Source organism: Panthera leo, chromosome B3 (genome assembly GCF_018350215.1).
Source record: "Panthera leo isolate Ple1 chromosome B3, P.leo_Ple1_pat1.1, whole genome shotgun sequence".
Lineage (NCBI taxonomy): Eukaryota > Metazoa > Chordata > Mammalia > Carnivora > Felidae > Panthera > Panthera leo.
Genome location: NC_056684.1, coordinates 19,457,501 through 19,469,790, shown reverse-complemented (window position 1 = coordinate 19,469,790; position 12,290 = coordinate 19,457,501). Strand labels below are relative to the sequence as shown.

General features: G+C 49.6%; 1 protein-coding gene across 2 annotated transcripts in view; it reads left to right on the top strand.

Annotated features, from left to right (window-relative positions):
* The window catches only part of PCSK6 (proprotein convertase subtilisin/kexin type 6), a 191,033-nt gene that overhangs the window by 127,276 nt on the left and 51,467 nt on the right, over positions 1 to 12,290 (top strand). For both annotated transcript variants that reach the window (XM_042941191.1, XM_042941190.1), the window contains exons 12-13: positions 1,968 to 2,156; positions 6,000 to 6,136. In XM_042941191.1, coding sequence (XP_042797125.1) covers positions 1,968 to 2,156; positions 6,000 to 6,136 — 326 coding nt within the window. The remainder of the gene's footprint in view (positions 1 to 1,967; positions 2,157 to 5,999; positions 6,137 to 12,290) is intronic.

Genomic DNA, 12,290 nt, shown 5'->3' with positions numbered 1-12,290 from the left:
CACTATTTAACACTACTTGAGATGGTTTTTGTTGTTGTTGTTGTTGTTGTTTTGTTGTTGTTTTTCTCTAGATGTCAACACTGTGGCTGGGGCACAGGGGAAGTGGGCAGGTGAGGGTGGGGTCTGTTTGCCATATCTTATACCCCTTCCTGTTCTCTGAAATCCTATGCCTTATCTTTAGGATTAAGAATGCCTCAGTGGGCAGGTGCCTGGGTGGCTCGGTTGAGCATCAGACTTCATTCGGCTCAGGTCATGATCTCACTCATGATCTCATGAGTTTGAGCCTGGCTTCAGGCTCTCTGCTGTCAGCATGGAGCCTGCTTCGGATCCTCTGTCCCCGTCTCTCTCTGCCCCTCCCCCATTTGTGCTCTCTCTTTCAAAAATAAATAAAACGTTAAAAAAAAAAAAAAAAAAAAAAAAAAAGGAATTCCCTGGTGGGATTTCAGGTCTATTTCTAGGTCTATTTCTATCTCCCGAATGGCCAAAGGTTGGAGGGATAGCGCAGGTTTTTAAACTTTCTTATGGCTTTTGTTTCTGCTTTAGCTTGACCTTCCTCTTGGTCCCAGGAAAGGCTCTGCATCTGGCACAGCGGGGGACCTGCTGACCTGTAAACACAGACAGGAAAATTTGGGAGAAGGCAGTGAAAGAAGTCAGCATCTCTAAATCAATTTATGATGCATGCAAATCATGTTTTCAAATATTTACAGAGTCTCTGAGGGAATTACATCACTGTTTATAACTGTTTTGATTGTTTTTTATGACTCAGGCCCTGTAGAGCCAAGCGATGTAATTCCTGAGAGATGCTGAGACTACGCTGCAAGCCTCCCCTCCCGGGCGGAAAGTCGGGGTGTAATGAGAAAAGCGCTCCCCTTAATAGACGGAGCTTGGCTGAGCAATGGGGGATTATTAATGTGCTGCTGGGTGGCAGGAGATCTTTCCTCAGTTTACAAGTGGTGGGGGCGGTGGGGGCAACCGTGGTAGCCCAGAATGGGCGGGAGCGCCTGGCCTAGATGTGGCAGGGCATGTGCAGGTGTGAGCTTTGTGTCTGCCTCCTCTGGGGAGTCTTAGAAGATTCTGGTGGAAATAAGCCATGAATGATTGGGGTTTGATGCTTGTCCTCAGATCCCATCCCATATGGCAAAACTTCCCTGACTTCATAAAGAGAACTGTCATCCATTCCTATCAGAGGACAGGGGAGGGAGGGGCCCCCAGTCTCCATGCACAGCAGTAGGGACTGGACCAGTTCCTGTCCATCTTCCATGACTCTGGTCCAGTCACTACAGCCTTGACCAGTGCAGTTAGCACAAGAGCACAATTCCAGCCCTTGACCATATCTCCTCATCCCCAGTGTCTTAAACACAAGTGTGGGTCCACACAGCATCCTTGCGGAACAGTGTGGAACAGAGGTGGGAGCAGTGAACTCCAGCCTCACCTCCCAGCTCTGCTCCTCAGTAGCTGTGTGACCTTCGGCATGATCCTTGACCTCTTTCTGGATTTAATAGATTAATCCTGGTAAATTCTCAGTGCCGTGTCTAGCTTCTGGCATGCAATCAGTTCCGGAAATGTTTGCTGTAATTAGTCAGCTTGGTGACTTATATTATCAAGGCTGGTCTTTGAAACAAAGTAGTGGGGTTCTAAAGCCTGGCTCACCCCAGCAGTTGAGGAAATGAGGTGGCCAAAGGCTACTTAGAGAGAAGCCAGCTTGTGGGCACTGAGGGGGCCGATCACTGGGTATGTTAGCAGAGTCTGTATGAGAAGCCATTCTTTGTGTCTCTAAGCAAATTCCAGGACAGCAAACATCTTCTGGGCCAGCAAGATAGCTCCACTGGGAGCACCCAAGAGTGGGACATCCAAGAGGGGCTAGAGCTCTCCTCCCTGGGAGTTCCTGGGAAGACCTGAGTCCATGGCCCTCACTCGAGACTTGGAGCTTCTGGTGTCACGTCCTGAGTCCCTCCCTCCTCTCCCAGGAGCATCCCTGTGGTGCAGACGCTTCGGACCACCGCCCTGACCACTGCCTGTGCGGACCACTCAGACCAGCGTGTGGGTTACCTGGAGCATGTGGTGGCTCGCATCTCTATTTCCCACCCACGCAGGGGAGACCTCCAGATCCACCTCATTTCTCCCTCGGGAACCAAGTCTCAACTCTTGGCAAAGAGGTAAGGCCAGGCTGGCCTAGTGGGGCAAAGGCTGGGGGTTGTCAGGAGGGCCTATCCAGCCCCAGGTCACAGTGTCCCTGCAGGGCCCTCCTCCCCAGGGCAGGTTGGTTCTTCAGCAGCTTCCTCTTGGAGATACTCAGATGTATACCCCACCAACCTGAAACCTGGCCTTCAAAACCGTCCTTCCTGGAAAACTTTTGTTTCCAGGCAGGAGAGATAAGGGTTTGGAGAGATTTATGGAATTCTGGCTATGACTTAATTGCTCTTCAAAGTGCACCAGAGATCATTTTTCTCACATTCACTCGGCATCTGGAGTAAAAGCTTGTATTAGGGAAGGACTGCTTTGCCCGCTGAAGCTTCTGCACGGTTCTCCAGTTGTGGGGTGTGCTCTTGAACTTGTGTGGGCAGGAGGCTCTGCTCCATGGGAGACTGGCTCGCTTGGGGCGCTCGGTGGCTGCTCTCTACAGCCTTCTCACCCATGTGCCTGAGAGGGTCCCACTCAGGACCAATAAACAGCCTCTGAACTCTGGGGTCTCACATAGGCTTTGTGGAGAGCCATGGAGCCATTTCTTCCACAAAGTCAGAAACAAGAAAGAAGTACTTTGATGCATTTGTGTTGCTTGCAGGTAACTGCAGTGAGGGGATTAATGGGAGGTTGGGGGAGGGGGCAAGGGGGACTGGGGCTTCCTTCCAGCCCCTTCTAGCTAAGAGGCAGAGGGAAAAAGAAAGGTTTCAGGACAAACCAGCACTTCCAGCTTCTCTTGAAAAACAGCTGGCAACTGTGTCCCCCGCCGCCTCAGGAAGCACCCTGCCACTACCTGTCCTCTGGGCCGTGGCCCCACTGCCTGCTTGCCCACACTGGGCCCACATGACCCATTTGGGTTCCCTGCCTGGGGCTGCAGCCATATTTGGGCTGTAGGATTCAGAAAATGGGGGTTGAGTGAAGGCCTCCATTCAGGACCAGGTAGGAGTTGCCATTTCTCTTAGCCCCCTTCCACCCCACCCCTACTTTGCATAAGACAGAGAGATTGCCTGCAGAGATGAAAGACTGAATGCTCTTGCCAGCCAGTTGTCTGAAGGAGTGGGGAGTTTGCCTCTGGAACCAGCCCTGAGACCAGATCCTGGCTTCATGGGTTCCAAGGGCTTGGCCATCAGGCTCAGTCCCCACCAGGTTAGGTTCCACCCTCGTAGAATGAGAGCGACAGGGGGCATCTCTCCCTCCTGAAGGTAGGCCTGGGCCACACTCTGCCTCTGCCCTTGGGAGACCAGCAAGGCTGTGAGCAGTTTGAGAGTGCCAGCTGGCAAGCCAACGCTTTATTTATGCTATTTTGCAACCAGAGTTGCTATTATTATTACTGGAACTTTTAGAGATTTCATCTAAAAGTCCAAATTTCTAGCATTCCTTGAAACATTGAAGTTCTCTGATAAGGGCCCTCATTCCCTGTTCAAACACCAGACTGGAGCTGGGCGGATGGGCGGGGCCACTTCAAGGCACCTTAGGTCCCCGTCCTTACAGTAGCACGGAGGCCAGGCACAGGCTCCACTTCTCTGGGCTCTCATGAAGTCACCTTCCTAGAGCCCCCTTTGTTCCATGCTGCACACCAGGAGGCATCTAAGGTGGTGAAGCCTGACTTCGAGGCAGGAGCTGGATCCAGGCACCAAATGGTGACCTGGGTTGACCAAGAGCCACAGTGAGGCTTAGGGGTTGGGGCGGCAGGTCAGAGGCCAGCAGGGCAGCAGTGACCTGCGAGGACCCACGCCGAGATGGGCTGTGGGCCCAGAGAGGTGAGATTATACCCTGCTCCTTCACCTCCTGGCTGGGCACCCAGGAGTCACCCATTTCTCCTCCCTTTATCCCTCACCTCTGGAAATGTCATTTCACTCCCATCACAGTCCAGAATGCTACAAGCACTGGATGCTGATGATGTAGATGAAAATGCCCGGCACATGCAGCTGCCCTCCCTCCCTGTCCTGCTTACATCCACCTGACCTGGAAGAACCTTCCAGCACCCCAGCATCCCCCCGCCTGGCCCCTGTGCACTCTGCTCTCCTCCCCTTCTAACCTCCGTCCTGTTCAAGCCCAGTGTGTGCCCCTTAGATGGGAACGAGCGGGGCCTGCCAAGTTCATTCGCTTCAAGACTACCCATTAGCTAGGAGGTGCTGTACCTGTGCCATCAAGCACTTGAAACCTGCCTTGAGGCCATTTGGCAGTCATCTGAGTCTTGGGAATTTGTTTTTTTCCAAGGCACGGAGTTTGTGATTATATCAAGAGTTTGTATTTGGGCGATATATTACTTCTACTTTATTTCGCATCTTGCTCAATACGGCAGCTTTTTCAGGTTGCCAGATTTTTTTTCACCAAGAGTTAAGTTGACATTTCGTTAAGTACTTCAGCCCTTAGAAGACAATTTGTCTTTGTTCTGTCCAGGCGGGTCAGGTTCAGTTTGGCATCGTGTGTGAAAATCAGCCTTGACCTTTGCAGTTTCTTAGAAGAACGTACAGGGTGTGGCCCTCCCCCTCACTATTCGCCAAGCGAAGAACATTCTTCCGATAAAGGTTTTTATACATTCGTTGGATGTTCGGAGGACACCCAAATCAGGCATCCAGTCTTACATCACACCAAATATGTATCTGAACTTCTGATGACAAATAAAGAGCTCTTGGGTAAAGACAGTGTTCCACAATAGAGCTAGAAAATTAGACTGGGAAGGAAGAGTAAGAGAGAAGAACCTGAGATTGTTTCTTCCAAGGAGAGGAGACTAAGCAGGGCACAGGGTGTGGGAAGAAAGAGAGTGCCCATAACTTGCTTCCTGTTTCCTGCTCAAGTCAAAGAAGAGGAAATGGATCTGGGTTGAAGTCCAGAAGGACCTTGGGGTAGCAAAGGACCAAGGGAGGCTCATCAGAACCTACAAGGGGAGGCTTGCTGAGGGGCGGGAGCTCCTGTGCCTCCCCGTGCTGCACCCAGGGGTGCCTCCCACCCACACTGGAGAACAACCAGGCCTCTTATGTCATCTCTTCCAAATGCACCTGTTGAAGCCTGTTAAGCCCTGGAGAGTTGCACGTTTCTCCTTCTTTGTATCTCCTGGAGAATAGCACGTAAGAGCTGGGTCCATGAGAGATGTGAAGGTTTCATTCGTTCCATAAGCCAGCATTTTAGAAAGGTTTCCTCTGTGATGCCCTAGGTGTTTAAGTCAAAGAATCATGTGGCCTAGCCTCTTTCTGCCTTTGTGCACCCAGGCATTGGTCCAGATCCTCTGTAGGAGGGAAGGGGTAGGAAGGAACCAAACACCTGAAGGAACATGGGGTGGGGGGGTGGGGGGTTTGAGGACCTTCTTTGGTAATCTCTTACACACCTCCCTGTGCTGGAAAGAACAAAGACAGGAGTCCGAATGCCATTGGGTGAGTCCCAGCTCAGCTGGTTCCTGGCTGTTGGACCTGCCATGAATCACTACCCTTGGGATCTCTCCATCAGTAAACTAGGATGGCAGGAAGAGCCCATTGCTGGCTGAGTCCGTCTCACGTTGGGCATCTGTAAGTCCTGCCAGCCTGCCTACCTCTCAGAATGTTCAGGGGACCCAATGGGATAATGGAGGTGAAGCTGCTGTCCAGGGCTGTGTCGTAATACGAGGGTTTGAAAGCGGTCACCATTGTACCTGCACCTGTGCCTGTGCTGAGGGCCAGGCTCTTTTTCCTTCCGTTCTCAGACCTGCTGCCCTGGAGGTGCCACTCAGCTGAATAGTACTGTCACCTAAGTAATTATGAGCTGGGAGAGAGCCCTCCTCCGCCTGCCCCACCCCCTCCTTTCCAGATCCTTGTGTTCTCACCCCGAGTCTCCAATTGCAGATTGCTGGATCATTCCAATGAAGGGTTTACAAACTGGGAATTCATGACCGTGCACTGCTGGGGAGAAAAGGCCGAGGGGGAATGGACCTTGGAAATCCAAGACATGCCGTCCCAGGTCCGCAACCCCGAGAAGCAAGGTCAGTTGTTCTCAGGAATTTCCAGACCACTTTTATTATTTCTACCTTTTTGTTAACTCAGACTTTTATTTAACTTGTGTCTCTCATAATTCTTTCTTTTCTTTTTCTTCTTCTTTTTTTTTTTATGGAGGTAAAATTCACCATTTAAATCCTTTTAAAGTGTGTAACTAGGGGCGCCTGGGTGGCTCAGTCAGTTAAGCGTCCGACTTGGGCTCAGGTGATGATCTCACGGTTCGTGAGTTCGAGCTCCACGTCAGGCTCTGTGCTGACAGCTCAGAGCCTGGAGCCTGCTTGGGATCTGTGTCTCCCTCTCTCTGCCCCTCCCCTGCTCATGCTCTGTCTCTCCCTCTCTCTCAAAAATAAATACACATTAAAAAATAAATAAATAAAGTGTGTAACTAAATGGCCTTCAGTACATTCACAGTGTTTTACAACTTACCACTTAACTAAATCCAGAACTTTGTCATCACCCCAAAGGGATACCCCATACCCACTAAGCAGACACTCCCCATTCTCCCAGCCCCCAGCAACCCCTAATCTACTTGCTGTATCCATGGATTTGCCTCTTCTGGATGTTTCATGTAAATGGAATCACACAATATGTCACCTTTCGTGTACAGTTAGCATAATGTTTATAGTATGTATCATACTTCATGCCCTTTCATGACTAAATACAATTTAATTGTGTGTAAATAATTGCATCTATAACATTTTGTTTATCCTTTCATGAGTTGATGGACAGCTGGGTTCTTTCTACTTAATGACTGTTAGGAATAATGCTGCTTTGAACATCCACATGTAAGTCTTTATGTGGGCATACATTTTCAGTTCTCTTGGTTGTATACGTAAGAATGGAATTGCTGGGTTATATAGTAATTCTATGTTTGACTTTTTGGAGAACCATCAAACTGTTCTCTGCAGTGCTGTACCATTTTATATTCCTATCAGCACTATATGAGGATTTTAGTTTCTCTCTGTCATCATCAGCTCTTGTTTTATCATATCCATTTTCTTATTATAGACATCCTAGTGGGTGTGAAGTATATCTCGTTATGGTTTTGATTTGCACTAATTCCCCTAATGACTAATAATGCTGACCATCTTTTCGTGGGCTTATTGCCCACTTTTATCTTCTTTGGAGAAATGTGTATTCATATCTTTTGCTTATTTTAAAACTGGGTTGTTTGTCTTTTATTATGGAGTTGTAAGAGGTTTTTTTTTAATGTTTTTATTTATTTTTGAGAGAGAGACAGAGCACAAGCGGGGGAGGGGCAGAGAGAGAAGGAGACCCAGAATCCAAAGCAGGCTCCAGGCTCTGAGCTGTTGTCACAGAGCCTGACACAGGGCTCGAACTCGCGAACAGCGAGATCATGACCTGAGCAGAAGTCAGACACTTAACCGACTGAGCCACCCAGGCGCCCCAGTGGTTGGAATTTTGATAGAGATTTCACTGAATCTAGTTCAGTTTGGGGAGAATTGCCATCTTTACAAAATTGAGTTCTCCCATCCGTGAACACAATTTATTTATTTATTTTGACTTATCTCGACCTTCTTTCATTTCTATCAACATTGTTTTGTGGCTGTCAGTCCACATGCCTTGTACATCCTTGGTGACATTTATTCCTAAGTATTTTGTTCTTTTTGATGCTATTGTAAATGGAATGGTTTTCTTACTTTTGCTTTCAGATTGTTTTTTTTTTCCTCTGGGATGGTAGCCTTTCCTAACTCTCCTTTTGGGTCATAATCTTTTCTTGAACTGATCTGTATTGAATTCCTACTTTGGGCCAGGCACTGATGGAGGTGATGAGGCTACACCAGGAGAGAAAATGAGAATAATCATTGCGTCTTCTGCCATAGTCACCAACCGCAGTCTCTGATGTCTTCACATATCTCTCTGTTGGATTGGGATTTGTAGTAAAGGGACAGGGACTATGCTGTCTGTGGAGACAGTTCCCTGAAGTTTGCTTTCACCATTCTGTTGTCCCTAGGGGCCTGCTTCTTGATCACCCTAGAACCTTCCCCTGCCCTCGTCCTTTTCTGAGTTTTCATGAAGCACAATTTCAGAGAATTTTTTTTTAACCAGGAAGAACAGAAGAGCATTGACTTGCCTCATGCAGAAAATTGATTTTATTATTATTTTTTTTTTTTTGTGAGAGAGAGAAAGAATGATCGAGAGAGAACAAGAGGGGGAGGGGCAGACAGAGAGGGAGACAGAATCTGAAGCAGGCTCCAGGCTCTGAGCTGTCAGCACAGAGCCCGATGCGGGGCTCAAACTCACGAGTCACAAGATCATGACCTGAGACGAAGTCAAATGCTTAACTGACTGAGCCACCCAGATGCCCCCAGAAAATTGACTTAAATTTTTTTTTTAATCTTTATTTATTTTTGAGAGAGAGACAGAATGTGAGCAGGGGAGGAGCAGAGAGAGAGGGAGACACAGAATCTGAAGCAGGCTCCAGGCCCTGAGCTGTCAGCACAGAGCCTGATGTGGGGCTCAAACTCACGAATCATGAGATCATGACCTGAGCCGAAGTCGGACACCCAACTGACTGAGCCACCCAGGCACCCCGAAAATTGACTTTAAATGATCAAATCATCTATAAGACCCTGCCTGCCCCCAGTCACTTTGTTTCTGCCTTTAGGATAATAACTATTTTGAAAAAAAGTTACTATAACAGTCTAAAAATACAAAGATGCAAAATTTTACATCACTTGAAATTCAAATTAAATCACTTGAAATTGAAAGTTTATTTATTTTGAGAGAGAGAGAGAGAGAAAGGAGGGGAGGGACATAGAGAGGGAGAGAGAGAATCCCAAGCAGGCTTTGCGCTGCCAGCACAGAGCCCGATTGGGGGCTCGAACCCGTGAACCATGAGAACATGACCTGAGACGAAACCAAGAGTCGGATGCTCAACCCACTGAACCACCCAGGCACCCGAAATTCACATATTTTTAAAGTAGAAGTTCCTGAACTCTTTTAAAACCCTTAAGTGCACTGACCTACCATTGAAAGTCGAGGATCAGCGTCTCATGCCAGCTGCAGCCACAAGCATCGCGTGCTCCTCGGGTACAAGGTGTTGTTCCTGTGCCATCAGCACTGCCACTTGCACCCGGATGGATGCGTCTGTGGAGCTGTGTGTTCACACAGCACAGCTTGTCCGTCGGAAGCTGAGGCCCATGTCTATCGCGGGGAAGAGCGTGCACACCGTTGTGATTCTGGTAGATGTTTATTTACACTTCTAAGAACTTTGCAAGTCAGGGTCCCTGTCAGGACCTCAGTGTCCTGGACTGTGAAACAGAGCTGAGCTAGATGTTCTCTGAGCCCTCATAGAGGACCTGACTGTCTCTGAAGCAGTGGCTCGTGTGGCACGTCCACATCCTGGAGGGGGCTCTGCTGGCCTGAGGTTACCCCTCCCCTCTCTCCAGCCTGCCCACATCCCAGTCCTCTTTAGGACCAGCTGGAGACATCCTCTTCCTGCAGGGGTGGGTGGGCGGCAAGATGGGCAGGCACCTACGAGATCCCCACACCCCCTGGACCGGCACTGCCTGCGGGCGACTTTATCAGCATGCAGGTGCTAATGTGGTGTGTCCAGTGGTGCCCGAGATCCTGCAAGACCACATTGCACCCGGCGCTGTAGGCCACTGCAAGGATTGGTGGGAAGCCACTGGGGGCTTTTAGGCAGAGGAGAGAGACGGTGTGAACTTCTCTGTTACTAGGTTCACCCCTGCCAGTTTGGTCGGACTACTCTGAACTGTGGTTGGAGTAGAGGAGAGGCACAGTTAAGGGGTCATCACGATGGGAGAGGAAGGTGACTCAGACCAGGGTGGTGGCAGTGGAGTGGTCAGATTCCCGAAGCCGTGTTGAGAGGGCCTGCTGACAGGTAAGATACGGGCTGTGAGGGCAGAGAGGGGACATGGACGACTCCAGAAGTTTGGTTTGGTTCTGGGCAAGAACGGACCCGCAGTTTCCTGGATCTGGAACGCTGAAGGGGAGGGGGTGCTGAAGAGAAGATCGGGAGCTTAGTTTAGGGCAGGGGGTTCCATGGAAGATTCCTATGACAAATCCAGATAGAGATGTGTACCTGGATGGAGGTCTGGGCTGGAAGTACACATTTGGCAAGTAGCTGGTAGTGAAAGCCACAAGTGTGCCCGCACTCTCCCAGGGGGTGAGTGGGGATACCCTGCTGCCCTGCAGGGGTGGGCACTGGAGGGAAATCTACCTACGTAATGATGATTCTCGCAAGTGCAAGTACTGAGCTGTGGGGTTGCTTCAGCGCCCAGCACAGAACTATGCACCACGCACCCCCTACGTCCCTTCCCACCGCCTCTGCTCCCTGTCTCCTGCCTGCACAGCACTCTCCAGCCCTGCCCTCATCTTTCACCCTGATCTCTGGAACCTTGTCTGCTGGCTTCCCCGTGTTCCCAATGCCTCCTGCTGTGCAGATCATCATAGGTGCGCAGTGGTTGTTTGATGAATGAGTGAGTACAGTTGGAATCTTTTGTGATCACCACATGACCAGCTGCTTTACATACTACAGTGGACACAGGCTTAGAGATGCAGGGGATACCTCCCGAGGACGGCCCCACAGTAAGTCCTGAAACAGGCCAATGCCCTTCCTTGGGCATGGTTAGAACCTGCATCTTTGGCTGGTTGAGACAGGAACAGAATAAGCTCTCTTAGCTCTGACCTTCTGTGGCTTATTGGAATTTGGGGGACCGGGGCACACTAAGTGCCTGTGCGTTCCTGAGCAGTTCCCGTGGCGGTTCATTCGCACAAGCTTTGCCCTGCAGGGAGGTGCCACTCCTGAGATGGCCTTTGCAGAAACAAGCAGCAGGCAAGTGGCCTGCTGCTGGTGCCTTACTGCCCTCCCCTCTTTCTGTGTGTGAGGAGGATGGGTTCCTCTCTCCGGGCTGTGCACGCTCAGCACATCCAGGCATTAGCGCCTCCTCCCTGTGCACAGGTGGACTTAGTCTTGGTTCCAACAGCATCTCTCCAGAGTACAGGGAAGAAGAGAAAAAAGAATGAGAAGGGTCTTTCAACCAGTCTGGCTTTCAAAGCAGGGCTATCCTCGGGGGTGCCTGGGTGGCTCAGTCAGTTAAGCGTCCAACTTCGGCTCGGGTCATGATCTCAGTTTGTGGGTTTGAGCCCCGCTCTGACAGCTCGGAGCCTGGATATTGCTTCAGATTCTGTGTCTCCCTCTCTCTCTCCCTCTGTTCCTCCCACTCTCACGCTGTGTCTGTCTCTCTCTCAAAAATAAAAAAAAAAAATTTAAAAAGCGCATTATTAACAAAGCAGGGCTGTCCCCAACACTTGCAAGTTTAGGTCGGTCTGGCAGTGTCTCTCGGGGACCTCAGCCATAGAAGGTGACACCAGTTAATGAAAGTTTCCTACTGACTGCAGCATTCTGGAGCCCAAGAGAAATGCAGACCTGGGAGCTGCCTATGGGTGTTGTCCGTTGGTGCCCAGGGTGTGATTGATCCCAAAGTACATGTCTTTCCCTCCCTGGTTTTCCAGTCACTGCCAGCCTCAGTGCCAAGATTAATGCAGCAAACACAAAGACTGGCTGGCCAGAAGGAGCAGCACTGTTCTCATTTCTCTACAGTGCTCCTGAGACCCTATTTCGGGAGCAAGGTGCTGGGTTCTGTATCGTTCACTTCAATACCCCTCAAATCTCTGCAACTTACATAATTGCTTAAAAAAAAAAAAAAAAGAAAAAAGAAAACAACTCCATTTCAATGGTGTGCTATGTGATAGTACTATGAAATCTCAGCTAAGACCACAGCTTATTAAATAACTGAGTCTTCTGAATATGCTAGCTCAAAGAATACTCACCCCTGTCAGATTGAACCTGGTTTGTGTCATTCGTTTTAAAACTATTTCTTAGAAACTGAGTAGCTGATGAGTTCATTCATTGTCCTCTTCAGTTCCTGGGCCAGGGGAAGGGTGTGTCTTCTCCCAAGATCAGTCTCCTCTGAGAGACAAGGGAGGAAGGGAATTGAGAGCACATCCTGATTCACAGCTGTGTTGTGTTTACAAAAGTGGCTTTTCATTCATTCCTGTGTTGAGCACACCTTGACTGAACTTTACTGAGTGCCGGATCTGGACTCGCTAGGACCTCAGCACCCTCACTGGGGAAGCAGGTGTGGGCCCAGG